Source organism: Athene noctua, chromosome 2, assembly GCF_965140245.1.
Source record: "Athene noctua chromosome 2, bAthNoc1.hap1.1, whole genome shotgun sequence".
Taxonomy (NCBI): domain Eukaryota; kingdom Metazoa; phylum Chordata; class Aves; order Strigiformes; family Strigidae; genus Athene; species Athene noctua.
The window spans coordinates 105,605,249-105,619,716 of record NC_134038.1 but is presented as its reverse complement, the minus strand read 5'-3'; the positions used below and the strand labels follow the sequence as shown (position 1 = coordinate 105,619,716).

Here is a 14,468-nt window from a genome sequence, read left to right as displayed (position 1 = left end):
TGATTCAGGCGCTCTGCAGGGAGGGGAGGGGGGGAAAGAAGGAGAAAGTTGCCTTTGTTGCCAGCGAGCTGTTACTACCTCGATGTGATTTAAGGGCAGGCGGCTGAAGAGAGGGTCGGCGCGCGCGTGCCGGCAGCGCAGCGCAGCCCGCCCGCCTCCCCGCGCCGGTCGGGGCCCGGGCGGCGGCCGGCGCCTCTCCCCGCAGCCCCCCGCCCGCTGCTCCGCGCCGCATCGCTCCGCTCCCCACCGCCCGCGGCGGCGTGTGCGCGCCGGCGGGGGGCTCTGCCCGGGCCGCTGGGCCGCCGGGGGTGCGCGGGGGCGCCTCCCGGCCGCCCCCCTCCGCCGGTTGCCATGGTGCCGCGGCCCGGCGTGCTGTGGGCAGTGGCGGCGGCGGCGCTGGCGCTGCTGGTCCGGCGGGCGGCGGCGGCGGCGGCGCTGGCGGGGCCGGTGGTCCGCTGCGAGCCCTGCGACGCGCGGGCGCTGCAGCAGTGCAAGCCCCTGCAGCCCGACTGCGCCGAGCGGGTGCGGGAGCCCGGCTGCGGCTGCTGCCTCACCTGCGCCCTGCGGGCCGGGCAGCCCTGCGGCATCTACACCGAGCGCTGCGGCGCCGGCCTGAGCTGCCAGCCGCGGCGGGAGGAGGCGCGGCCGCTGCAGGCGCTGCTGGAGGGCCGCGGGCTCTGCACCAACGCCACGGGCGGCGGCAGGCTGCGGGCCTTCCTGCTGCCCGGACCGCACGCTGCAGGTAAGGGGCTGCGCTGCGCCGGAGGGCGCCCGGCCGTTCTGTGCGTGCGCGGCGCCTCGCCTCGCTTCGCCTCTCCCTCCTCTCCCTCTCCTTCTCCGCTCCCTCCCTCCCTCTCCCCCGCCGCTTCCTTGCTTTCGGCTGCTGTTTGTTTTAAGTTACAAAGCGAGTTGCGCGCAGCAGGCGGCGGGGCCGCTCCTCCGGGAAGGCCCCTCGTGCGCTGCCCGGCGCTGCCCGCCGGCTGCCGGGCCGCGGGGGGTCCGCGGGCGGCCGCGGAGCCGAGGCTGCGGTCGCTTATTGCCGGAGGAGGGGAAAATTTACCTGTTACGCCTTATTTATGCGTGTCTCTCTTCGACACCCGTGCTGAGAAGTAGCTCCTCGCAAAAGAGGCAGAGCTGCTCTTTTCTTAAAAATCGGGGGGTTGGCGGGGGTGTGGGGGGTGTGTGTGCATGTTGCTTCTGCGGGTGCGTGGGGCTGCCAGGCTGCAGAGCCTGCACGGAGAGAGGGCGAAATCCTCGCGATTTGTCCCCAGTGTTCCTGGAAAGAGGGTATAAGAAAGCTGGAGAGCGTGGGCTAACTCCTGTGCTGCAGCGTGACTAAGTCTGGGGAATGCTAAACACAGGGGGGGAAAAAAAAAAAAAAAAAAAAAAAAGGGGTTAAATAATTCCCCTGGCCTGGGAAGGTGGTTGTTCAAAACAAAGAGTTAGCACAGCAGTGTTTAAGAGGACGTTGGTTTTTTGCCTGCACTGCAAATAAATCTTTGGTCAAACGAAGCTTTCCCGTACCTCTTACATGTCTTGTAAATGAGACGTTCACAGAGCGGGTTTTGTTTTGTTTGAAGAGGAAGGGACGGTTGGAACAAGTTCTGTTAGCATGCACATTTGGAAACTTAAGACAGGGAAACTTGGGATTCAGATCAAGAAGACACAGTCCCTCTGTGCAAACATTTCATTAAACTGTTTGCTAACCAACAGAAAGTATGTTAACATTTATTTAATAGAAAAGTGTGTCAAAAGGCTTTCCACTGTTTGCATTTTTAAAAAGCCAGGAGTTTTTCTGCTAGGTTGCAGGGACTTTTTGGCTGGCCTCTCCTTAGCTGAGGAAGTGGCACCAGGCACCAGTGCTCCAGTTAACTGGCTGCTATGAGAGTAGGAGATGCCTTATTATAATGATTTATGTGCTGCTCCCAAGCTGTGACAATTTGAATGAGAGTTCAGAGGTGCTCACTGGAGTTTTAAATCTCATTGGAACATGGAGGAGCTTCCCTCATCACATGAACTTGGCTCTGCATGTTCATCCTTCACATGAATAAGAAACGAGCGGCCTCTCCTCCATACTTGAGAGTTGGTGTCCTCTAATGGAGGGGTTGTGCTTTCATCAGTGACTGTTAGAGAAGGAGAAAGGGGAAGACAGAGCTGCACTTTGCTGAAAATCTTTCCATTTTCAGCCTAAATGGTCAAGATGCCGAGTTCCTGTTTCTGCATTCTTGGCTGAGGGAGAATTCCAACTTTAAAATAAGTGGGAGCTTTGAGTCCTTAAAAAGTGCAAAATAGGACCCTTACAGTTCACGTTTTGAGAAGTGAAGGTTGTAAACCTGGGGTGCAGGAAGGAAGAAGCGCGCTGAACCTGTGTGACAGTGCTCACCTCCTCACGGGGACCGCTCCAGTTTCAGCTCTAAACCCAACACGCCCCGGTACACATCATCTCCCTTACACACGTCTTAGGTCCAGCGTCGCATGCTACACATTCGGTCCCTCCTAGTTTACAGAGAGTGCTAGAAATCAGTACGGAGTGGTGTACATTACAGCAGCTTCTTACAGTAACTGTAGTAGGCCACTGATTTACTTTCCAGATCAGTGTTTTTTTAGGCATGGACGTGTTATCTAGTAAGATGCATGTGCAACCCTTCTAATCTGCTTTGTAAAAGAGAGCAAGTAACTGTCATAGCAGCTTTGTTTCTGTTAGGAGAGCGTAAAGCTAACATAGCACCAAGTTTTGTGAAAACGAGTTAATCAAATATGCTTTACAGTTTAAAATGCAGCATTACAACCGTTCCAAATCAATCTGTAAGAAGTGCTATTGAAACATGATGGTCTATCTAAAATGAAATGACCAGCCTGGTAGTTATTTAATGCACATAAAGAATATTTCTACTTATTTTTGGTAGAGGAGGCAAACTAATGAAGCACACTGATTGCAGAAAAACTAGCATAGTATTTATATTTAGGAGATTCAGGTTTATAACATTTTATTGTGTCATTTCTTGCAGACTTCATTGAGAATGTGGAAAAAAAATACCACTGTTTAAAAACAGGACATTAAACCACCAAAAATATGTTCAAATACCGCTGAGAGTCTGAGTTAAACCCACAAAAGCCAGGAAATTTAGACTTAAGACTTAAACTTCCTTAATCCATTTGCACTGGGAGTTGGATTTTCTGATCAATTATGTCCATTGCCAGCAGTGGCTACACTAAAACCACCGGTACCAAGATGTTAACTCAGATCCCTCCTCCTCACATTCCTCCCCCGTTCCTGTGTATTGGCAGTGCAACTGGACTGCCTATGCTGAAATATTTGGAGTTGATGGGCTACGGGAACATGGGCTTTCAGGTTTAGCACTGAATTTCTTGGCTTTTGTGGTTTCTCAGTGAGTCATCAAGTTTAATTTTAATACAGATTTCCAGGATGTTCCCTGCACATCAGTTATCGTTGTGTACTCCCAGTATGATTTCCTTAAAAAAAAAAAAAAAAAAGTGGCCAGCAGCCAAGGCAGCAACTAGTGGTACTTAGCTACTTGGCTGATAGGAATATCCAAACTTGAAAAATTCCCTGGAGGAAATGCAGCCAGTTGCAGTTAGACTACAGGAGTCTTGGGGTGAAACGCAGTGTAGACAAATACCTCAAAAGGTACAGGAACACTGGGCTTATGAAGTATTTTGGATAAATGTGTTTCTCCTGGTGAAAGCAGGTGTTTTTCCTTTGACACCGATACAGAATGAAGCCTTTTTGTCCGTTACCTTTAAAGTGTATTTTGTACACCCTAGAAATGGTTCAGAGTTTAATAGCAGAAGAATAAAAACGTGCTATTTTTTTTTCCATGTCCTGTTCTGAATGTAGAATAAGATTAAGAAAAAGTGTTAAAAATAGCTAACTAGAACCATGAAACAGCATGGTAGAATTTATTGTATTAACTCCTCTTATTTAAAAAAAAACCAAAACCCAACAAACAAAAACCCAACAAAAAAAAACCAAACCTTCCCGGGGAAGACAAAGAGTTACAGTGCAGCCCATAAGTTACCCGAGCCAGCCGCGTCGGACTGGAGTTGATTAAATCAGCCGCGGGTCAGCGGCGGCCGCGGAGGGGAAGGCTCCGCGCCCCCGGCGCCGGTGGGGCTGCTGCGGGCTCCCGCGGCCGCTCCCGCGGTGGCGCAGAGCTGCCCCCTCCCGCCGGCCGGAGGAACGGCCGCGGCCGCGGCGGGGCGAGAAACGGGGCGGCGGTGGCTTGCCGGGGGGCGGAGGGGGCTCGTCCTGCGGTGTTCACGGACGGGCGGGGCGGCGGGTCCCTTGCGTGGCTGCCGGCAGCGAGCGCAGAAGGCATCGCCTGGCCGCAGAGGGGCTGGTGCATGCGGAGCGCGAAGCTGTTCGTCTGTCTCTGTATCGCAGTTTTGTAAAGGAAAACGAAGCACGTGGACTAGTCTAGTGGCTGATCGCTCTTCCCGGCACAGCTGGCAGTTGATTAACATTGTTCCTTTGCTGTATTTGTTCTTCTCGAAGGAAACTCCAGTGATTCAGAAGAAGAAGACCGGAGTGCCAGCAGCATCGAAAATCAGGCCATCCCAAACCCTCACAGGGTGCCCGATTCCAAATCGCATCCACCACACATCAAAATAGACATCATCAGGAAAGTGCAGGCCAAAAATACGCAGCGCTATAAAGTGGAGTATGATTCGCAGAGTACAGATACACTGAATTTCTCTTCTGAATCCAAACAAGAGACTGAATACGTAAGTACTTTTGTAAATGGAAAGGCACTTCCCAGCATGTGACTGTGCATGTGTATGCACATGCATATTGTGTGTACAACAGGGTGAATAAACTAAATAACTAAAGGGTGGTAACTATTGTAGCCACTCAGAGTGTTCTGGCTCTTTAAGCAGTCAAAGTATTGGATGTGCAAATGCAGACAATCAGCAGGCCAGAGCAGATCACATTCAGAAAACATGAAGGCCTAACACAATGACATTTACATTGATACAAGTGTAGTTTTCACTAAGTTACTTCTTAAGAGATGGAAAGTTCTTGTTTCCCCCATAATTGTCACTCGTTTGTGTGAGTGGACTTGGGACAGGTTTAATAGTGTCATTAAATGTGCTTGCAAACAGCATTATTGGGTTGCAATAATGGAAAAAGGATGTTTCACATTCAGCGTAGTGACACCGTGTTCACACTCCACAGCGCAAATCAAGGGAGATAAACTTGAGCTGCGTTCAGGGTTAGGATGGTGACCTATCAGTCATTGTTTGTGTGAGGTGCTGTTCAGCACCTCCACTTGCAGTCATTGCTTGGTGCCGCTGCATAAATGCAAAGGCTCCTGGACACATGAGCTGTCATTCCTTCCTACTGACTGTCCCCAGTGGATTTGCAGGGCAGCTGGAGTGTGGTGAATCTTGAGGGGAGAATAATTCTGCTTCCTGTACATCCTGGCTGATAACCCAGTGGTTGTCCTTGTGCCAGATGCCTGGATATACTTTGGCATTTAATCAGAGCGCTTTTGTTGAAATCAGACATGGCTTTCCATCTGCAAGAGAAGGTTTTGAAAGCTGTGTGAGGTGGAAAGTTGTGTCTGAAGAAAGCGTGGCCTCCAAGTTAATGCAGCAATGGTGGTGAAACTGCGTGTTTAGTTTGTCACGGATGTCAGGTGGTCTCGTAAAAACACTTCAGTATCTGCCTTCCAGCATGTCCTCCTCCCAAAAACGTGAAACAAACTGCCTACGGTGAAAAACCGGACTTCGATAGCTCTAAGGAAATAGGGTTGTGGTCTTAACTAGCTAAGATGAACACTTCACTTATGTGATAGTTGGGCTCCGCGAGCAAAGGCGCACCAACTTACCAAGGCTGCTGGTGTCTGTAAGAATCAGATGTCAGTCCATCAGGGACAGGTGCCTTTGTCAGCAAATGCCCTTGTATTTGTGCCTGCTTGTTAGCTTTTGATATTGATCTCTCTGACTTCGGAAGCCTGCTTCAAAATAATAATTAAAAGAAAGCCGTTGATCTCTTTGTAGGCCTAGCTTGGGACCAAATGTTTGAATGTGTGTGATTTGCAGTCAGCATGTTTGAGCAGTTTTGGTTTTTTAAGGAACTGCCAATAAGAGCAGTAATTTAAAGCGCATGTTTAGAGCTTGTGAGATTGATACTGAAAGAAAACATATGAAATCAGCAAGGAAGGTATTCGCTAACCAAAAAAATCAATTTTAAACTCCAGTAGAACTGTGGAGCCTTTATGCTTTCAGACACTCACATGAAAGGCACTTTACATGAGCAAACTATTTTACTTTCAAGTGGTAATATTAAGTGTCATTACTTCACTAATTAAAAACTGCATCAAATGAGTCTTTGTGTTGATACAGCAACTTAAATGTTTTAAACCCATGCAGCCATGCAAAGGAATTTTTTCAGGTCTCTGCTGAAGAAGCGGGCTGATGGACTAAGCCAGTCATGTGCCCGGATGGGAGCATAGCTAAGCACAGAGTTGAGTTTGTAGGCTGTGACTCTTGAATCCCATGGCTAACACTGACTGCCGCCTTGGCCTCTGGCAAAACGTGAACTCCTCCGCTTCTGGTTTTCTGACTACAGAGTGGGGATCCTAACACCATACTCCCTGCCCTGAAGGGCTGCAGTGAGAAATAATTAGTTGGCATTTGAGACATGCTCTTAAAAGTGCTTATGGAACTTCTTTTTGGTTCATTGTCCTAGAGCTGATCCTCACTACATTGTTGTCACCTTTTGCCAGTGGAGAAAGTGAGGCAAAAAGTGGCATACTTCTCTAATGAGACTGTTGTATGCAACCATTCCTTTGCGTGGCTGCATCCATTTAGCCCAGCTGAAATTTGGAATTGTTGTCCAAAGTTGCAGTATTTTTATATATACCTATACATTATGCCAAACTACTTGTTTTCAATTATATCCATTTCATTTAAGCTTTTGAATCCAGCAGAATCACAAAAATCAAATGGCATTAGGGAAAATCCACCAAGTGGTGTATTTCTAGTTGCCTGCCTTCTTCTTTTCCTGCTTGATGCAAGGCCAGCTTTTCCAAACCTAAGTTATGTTATATATGATTGTTTTACATACTGGTTAAGCCTTCCCGTAGGTATATGTGGCTGGGATTTCAACTGGAAATGCCAGTCGGTGCCTCAGCATAGCATAGGGCCTTCAGTCTTTAGAAATCAGTTTATACTGAATAAAGCAGAAAGTCATAATTTTATCTGTGAATAGTCTTGCCTTTCGACATATCCAGCCATCCCTTTGTTTTAGTGGATTTATTTGGGTTTGTGGTTCTTGCCTTTTAAAGATGTATTAACTCTTGCGTGAAAGACCACTTTTGGGAATGAAGTTTCACTTATGTTTTCTAAAACATTATTACAGGGTCCCTGTCGTAGAGAAATGGAAGACACTTTAAACCACCTAAAGATCCTGAATGTCTTGAGTCCCAGGGGCTTTCATATTCCAAATTGTGACAAGAAGGGGTTCTACAAGAAAAAGCAAGTAAGTACCGAGTCTTAATCATTTCAGTGAGTGCACTTCACCTTCTCTGCATCTTTGCTGAAGGATCTTGCCAGCAAGGTGCATTATGTATCATTTTACAGAGGGACTAGTTAATTTCCAGTTTTAGGACCTGATCTGATAGTGCTGAACCTTGCCAAGTGGGGACAGTGTTTTTATTTTCTGTTGGTCATGACAACAGATTCATTTGGGAAACTTCATACCTAATCACACGTCGGTTGGCTGGTGTCCTAGATACTAATGCCCTTTGGTTTAAAAAAAGCAGTGCCTCTGTAATAACCCACAGAGCTAAATGTTGCAGTTACCATATGACTGCAATAGATCAATGCTTTGAATTGTAAATAACTGCTTGAGTGTTCCTAGAAGAACCGCACTGGATCGTATTGCTAAAAGCAATTTGAGAAAGGTATGTATCTGTTCTTTATGTGCTACACAGATTGCTTCCAAAATCCAGGTCCTGTTATCGTGAAAGTGATACATCTATTAGTTACTTTGCAGCAAGGATGGTGTCTCAGCTCTCTTTGGTTCAGGGGTTGTGATCATTCTTGATAAATGCAGACCGAAACTGTAAGTGTTTGTGCCTTAGTTGTGTTAGGTTGAGCTATGGCAGCATTCTCCATTCAGTGCTGCCCTTGAAGCTCATTCAGGAACTTGGGGAAGTGCAAGATGTGCCAGGTTCTTTGTGTAGTGTGCACATCCAATCTAATTCCAGTGTTTAGTTAGTGACCTGCCTCCAAATGTGTTTCTTGATATAATTCCAAAATTTCCTGAATTCAGAAGTTTCTGTCAAGATTTTCCTCAGGGCCAAACCTCTGTAAGGACGGATTTTGTTTGTGCACCATCTTATCTCTCCCATTTGGATTTACAATGAGTCAGCCTCTGCTAGTAAGAAATAGGCAGTAAATCCATCAAAAAATGAGTGTGAGCTAGGCATTTTTATTTCTGGAAACAGCTGCCAAAACCACTGCCTAGGATGATAATGTAGATAGGGGTGTGATGGTAGGAATCTGATAAATTATGATCACCTTGGAAAGCATTAAAACTCAGTTCAAGAGACACTTCACATGTTACTGTATTCTGCCTTCCTGGTCACCAGCTCTTCCAGTCAAGTTGAAAGCAGTTATTTTTCAAGACATTTGTGGATATCTAGAAATTGACTTTTCAGGAAAAAAACATAGGGATTAATTTGCATGTGTGAAACAATTTTAAGAACATAAATTAGCCTGTCAGGGTATAACATGAAAATATTTCTCACCTTGTGTTTATATATAAACTTTTTTAAAATCAGACCTATTAAAATTTAAAATTCTTTGTCTTAATAAATCACGCATGTAAGGCTGTACTATTCAACTGTGGTATATAGGTGTATTTACGTGGAATAGGTTAATACAGGCACGTTTCTGCCTCAAGCGTGGAAAAAAAGGTTTTGATGAAATTAGAATTATTACATGGGGCAATTACTAGAATTGCCCCATATTTGTGTACTGGAGCCAGATACTTACCTAAATGTGAGTTGGCATCGTTCCACTGAAAACAGAGCTGGGCTTGGCGGGAGCCAGAATGGCCCGCGGTATATGTCAGTGCTGTCTGCTGTCTGTTCCAGGAGACCACAGTTGTAGCTCCACGGAGACCTCTGGGATGACCAGGAATTCAATGGGATACCATATGCTTTGCTGTGCCCCACGAATGCCTCTGCGGCACTTCTTTGTGGAAGGGAGAGGGGCAGGTGGCATGGAAGCTGGCAGCTGGGGTTTCTATCAGAAGTAATTACTGGCTCCACAGCTTGGGCAGTTTTCCAGCTTTTTGGACTTCGGAAGTCATACAGAAGAGCTGGGCAGAGTCTTGAAATGTATGTGGAGTACAGAATTCAGAAGATACAGATAGCTGTATTTTTTCTGTATGAACTATCCACCACTTCTGCAGGGAATGCAAGCTAGCTGCTTCAGGATAAAAGCATCACTTTTGAATCAGAAGTACTTTACTATTCATAGCATGGCTGAGCAAGTAGTACAAAATCACAGATTGGAAAAGGTAAATTGCTTCCTCACAGAGCATTATTTCAGCTGCAGAATGATCTAAGTGTTCTGTTTTCCAAATGGGTTGTCTACAAGAAATAAAACCCCTATTATTTGTAGGGAAGGTGTTCCTGCAGACTAACTTCACGTTGTAGTTAATTCCAAAAATCGATTATGGAACCGTAAAAAGCAAAACCTCTCAACAACATGAGATAACTTTAACTGATCATTTGTTTTGAGAGTGATGCAAGCTTATGAATCAGCAAGAGTTGTGTAACTTACTTCATATAGTACTTCTAAAAGGGGAGGCTGTGTTGCTATTACTAGCAGAAGTGTAGTTTCATTGCTGGAGCATCAGGCTGGCAGCCAGAAGCCCTGTGCTCTAATTCGGGCTCCATATGTGCCTGCTGTCTTGGGAAAAACAACTCAAGAACTGCTGCCTCAGTTTCCTTTTCTGTAAAATTTAAACTGTGGAAAGGCTGCTGGTTTTGAAGTCCTCAGTTTTGAGCATGAAGAATTTAAGTCACTAAGTCATCAATACCACTTACGCTAGAGTTGCAACCAAAATGAAGGAAAATTTCCCATTGATGTCACTGGACTTTGAGCAGCAATTCACAGAAATCCTGGAGAATACCTGCAAGCCCTGGTCAGGCTTCTGAGACAATAAATACAAGTTGTAGAACTTTAAGTTTAAAGATTTAGGAGAGAAGACCAGCCAAACAGGTAGAACTCAAATGCAGCTAACCACGTAGTTTAGCAAATTACTAATGTAGCTGTGCTCTCAGTAGGTTTGAACTTCTTCACCCTCTCCTAAAATAAGCTGATACGTAGTTTAAGTTTGATCTTGTCACCCTGCTGCTGTCAGTTAGTATCGGGCTAATGCAGAAGGACTGCAAATTCAGGGGAGAGAAGGCATTGTATTATTTGTGCATTGGGATTGTTACTCTAAAATACATCACAAGGGTAGATTAATTTGCAGTTACGGTGGTTAACGTTACTTCATTTACTCTAAAATAAAACAAACAAGATGGAAGCTTGTTCAGAAATTTGTGTCTAATGCGTGATCTGCTCCCATCTCTTTTTCACAAGTTCCTAGTGAAGACTGTCTACCCTACTTCATGCTGCCACAAACTAGTTGGCTCAGGGGCCAATGCGCTGGTGCATACTGTCCCAGGAGTGACCCATATTCACAGCTCTGTTCAAAATAACCACCCTTGCGCCTGAGGTGCTAAACTAGGTGTAGAAAGGGTCAGGTGAAGCCCAACACTTGCTTCATGTTTCCTTCTGTACCTGCACATGGAAAGGACATTTAGCTTTGTGAGCTGCTGCCTTACCGACATAGGAGATGGGGACATACCTGTTAGACTCTGGAGAACAAGCATTTGAGCCGTAGTGGCAAAGTTTACCTGACTTGTACCAGCCTGAACTGCTGAAATACTGGAACTGCTGTGAGTATGATCTCAGAGGTAGCATTTTCTCTGCTTGTATGAGAGCCTTTACAGTGTTGAGGGCCGTAAGTGGCTTCAGTCAAGCCTATCTTCCTTCATGTTGGTGATGCAACAGATGAAGCCTCAGTCTTTGAAAAGTGAGGTATATTTGTGTCACCACCTCCTTTGTAAATCTGTCCTGACTAAACAGCCACCTCTGTTAGCACTTGTAGCAAATCCTGTGTCCCAAATCTCAGAACTGGCTGACATGGAGGCTGTGTCTTGGCAATGAGGTTGACCGTGGCCAGCCCAGTGAGATAATCTGTGTCCCGGAGACATGTGTCTTTCAAGTGGGTGAAAACCTTGCAGGGCCCCAAAGGTTCACAGTATATAACTGCATCCAAGGCTGCATAATGAATTAAACCTGCAGCATGTCATCTCCTTTTGTCTATTTTTTGCCATTCTTGGTTCCTTGGGTTCCTGAGTTACTTAGTACATGCTAGACTTTATAATGCATTTTTACTGTACTGCTATTTCTGTAGAAGTTCAGTGTCGTTGGCTGTGGTAGATTCAGGTTGGTCAGGATTGCTAGCAAATTCCACCAGGCCACTTCTAAAGCTGGCATAGGTTATAGACTATAGCCTATAGTCTATAGTGTATAATCAACCTTATTTATAGGAAAATACAGAGGTAAAGTTCTAGTACACCTAGCAGTTGTTGAAGTGATAACTCCATTACAGAAAGATTATGTATCTGTTAATAAATGTTAACTACAGTATTGAAATTCTTCCAGCGAACAGATATAAGCCAAGGGTGTTTATTGCTGCAATGGCTGTCTTCACCAGACCTGTGCTTTAGCGTAGAGCAAATGCGTTTACTTTCTTTTCCAAAGATGGGTCCCAGTTGTCAGCCCGTACTGTTGTAAGTAGTCCTGGTATTCAGAGGGCGCAGCTGTGCTGCCTAACATAATAGGGAGTAGTTCATAGGGCTGTTTTCTGGTAGTTCTCGGAGCAGCTTTATTATGGAGTAATTAGACCCAAAGGGGTTGATGGGCAGAGCAGGTAATGTTTTATTGCAGTACTTCATAGTGGTAATAAATATTCTGTTTGATGCTGTCAGATATGGCCAGGATATGGAAATGTAGCTTTCAAATAAGCAGGAATCCCTGCTACATGGCACTAAGAGTGAAGAAAACAAAAATAATGCTAACTGGATCTTTTATTCTGTTATAGTGTCGTCCATCCAAAGGCCGAAAGAGAGGTTACTGCTGGTGTGTGGATAAATATGGACAGCCGCTTCCTGGGTATGATGGGAAGGGAAAAGGAGATGTCCACTGCTATAATTTGGAAAGCAAATGAGGGCTGGGTGCCAGCTCTTCTGGCATCTGTGCGTGGCCACCGGACCTCACAGAGACCATGGAGGGGCTGGGCAAACACTGTGGACTGCGTTGCGCGTGGAGTACCGACCTCTGCCTCCCACGGTGGATGGGGAGTCGCAGCCTCCGCGAACACTGCTGCAGCAGCTGCGCCCCACCACCGACACGCGTTGGGCTGCCTACAAGACATGCAGGGAGCTCTGAATTCCCACGTAAACCTGCACTATTGATACCCAGAGAGAGAGAAAAACAAAAGGCACTTCAGAATGGATTCAGGGAATCTCCACTGACTTTTTAAAGAACAGCCTGTGACCAATTTGATCCTGAAAGATATTGGTTTTTTATTTTAAAGAATTTATAGATTGTAAACTTGTAAGAGTATTAAAGAAAAATAACAAACCCACAAGGATTTAAAGGTTAATCATTTTTTTACAGGTCTGATGGGAAACTTATCTTCACGGGTAAAAAGTTTTATAAAAATCTCAAAGAACTTTTTAAAGAAACGTATTTCTAAAATAAAGACATTGGTATTTTTTTTCTGTAAAATATATTATGAATATTCTGTTAGTCTGTATTTAATATAATTTTTTTTTAATAAACTTTATTTAAATGTAACATGTGAATACCAAATACTACACAATAATTCTAGTGTATACTTCTGTATGCAAAGAGAAAGTAAGGGTATGGAATGATTTACAAATATGTATAGATCCATATGCATACACACTGACCTATTCTAGATAATAGAAATGAATTTGTGGAGCAAAGGAAGTGTTTCCAGAAGATATTAAGTTCTTGTTTGAAGTAACTCCAAGTACCAAGATAATATTTTTTTAAAAAAATTTAATTTTTTTTAAATTTTATTGGTATTTCTGATGTACCCATTACTGAATTATGCCACTGGAAAGGATAATAGTTGCACTGAAGCTCTTGGTGAAGCATACTTCTGTCTGTCCTTTGCTTCAGTTTGTGCAACAGGGCTTACATTTCCTCCATTTCCTCTTCACACTAATGTAGAATGAATATTTGTGGACAAAAAATTGCCATCACAGTACCACCCTTTCTATTTGCTTATTTATTTTGAAAAGCTGTATCTATTCTGTGTTGTCTTGGTACATTCTACCAAAGCACATATGCTGTATGAGGAACTCCTGTTTATAACAATGCTGACAAGATGGGGGGATTGTGGACCTGGGTGTTGAGACCCACGTGCTTCATTTACGCTACACACAATTGTTGTTTGCTTTGACTTTGGTAGAAATTATTTGCCTGCATCTAAGCATAGAATAAGAACCATTGGGTTTAAATATTTAAACCAATTGTCTGCCATGATGTTATATGTCCTTTTAATTGGAAGAGAAGTGATTTGGTTTTGTTCTGGTATGTGATGCTTTCACATTCAGGAAGACTTTGGCAATATTTTTTTCATTGAGGCTGATTGTTTACTGAACTTCATGACAAATTCTGTATGACAATGAAATCTGGATAAGGAAAGGTGGCCTGTGAAATGTAACATCTCTGGAAAGTAATGCCATATTTTGTATATGTATTTATTTATATATTTTATATAAATATTTTATATATTTATATAAATATATAATATATTCTTATATGTGTCACTATAAATGTTTGATATCACTGTAGAAAAAAACCATCAACACTGTTATTTCCTGTTGGGTTGGGAACTGAGGGCAGTGGGTTTCCAGCCTGTGAGGACAGGGGTTGTGCTGGTGGAGGGGAGACTGGGGGGCCAAGGAGCCCATTCCTTTCCCGGCCCATGAATTACAACTACCCTTGTTCCTTCCCGCAATGGCAAATGCCTTGAAACTCTGACATGGAAAGGTTTGGGTATGCAGCCTGCCAGGATCGAGAAAGCCGATCGCCCTAATTTAAAGCCTTACCCTGTGCATTCTTCACATCCTCCTAATTTCTATTATATCTAATGAAATTAGGTCACATCATCGTTAAAACTGAATTTTTTTAACCTTAGAGTAAGGAAAAAAGTATACATGAAGTGATGCTTACTCCAGGCTAATGCAGGTTTCCTGACAGATGGTTACAGAAAGCTTTGTAAGGTGAAAATTCATTGCAATATTTTTACTGCTAATGCAAATGTATGCCTGCAA

The 14,468-nt window shown here is 44.6% G+C and overlaps 1 protein-coding gene across 1 annotated transcript; it reads left to right on the top strand.

The window, feature by feature from the left end:
• The first annotated feature begins 351 nt into the window (after positions 1–351).
• IGFBP3 (insulin like growth factor binding protein 3) lies at positions 352–13,952 on the top strand. The gene is made up of 4 exons (XM_074899801.1): positions 352–742; positions 4,517–4,746; positions 7,388–7,507; positions 12,200–13,952. The coding sequence occupies exons 1-4, from the start codon at positions 352–354 to the stop codon at positions 12,323–12,325; spliced, it is 867 nt and encodes a 288-aa protein (XP_074755902.1). The 3' UTR covers positions 12,326–13,952.
• Positions 13,953–14,468: the final 516 nt, after the last annotated feature.

What these genes read in the sequence shown, in the direction of transcription:
- IGFBP3 (XM_074899801.1), top strand. Translation starts at nt 352, where the DNA reads ATGGTGCCGCGGCCCGGCGTGCTGTGGGCAGTGGCGGCGGCGGCGCTG. An exon ending in GCCCGGACCGCACGCTGCAG is followed by an intron (nt 743 to 4,516) that starts GTAAGGGGCTGC and finishes TTCTTCTCGAAG; the next exon opens with GAAACTCCAGTGATTCAGAA. An exon ending in GGTTCTACAAGAAAAAGCAA is followed by an intron (nt 7,508 to 12,199) that starts GTAAGTACCGAG and finishes ATTCTGTTATAG; the next exon opens with TGTCGTCCATCCAAAGGCCG.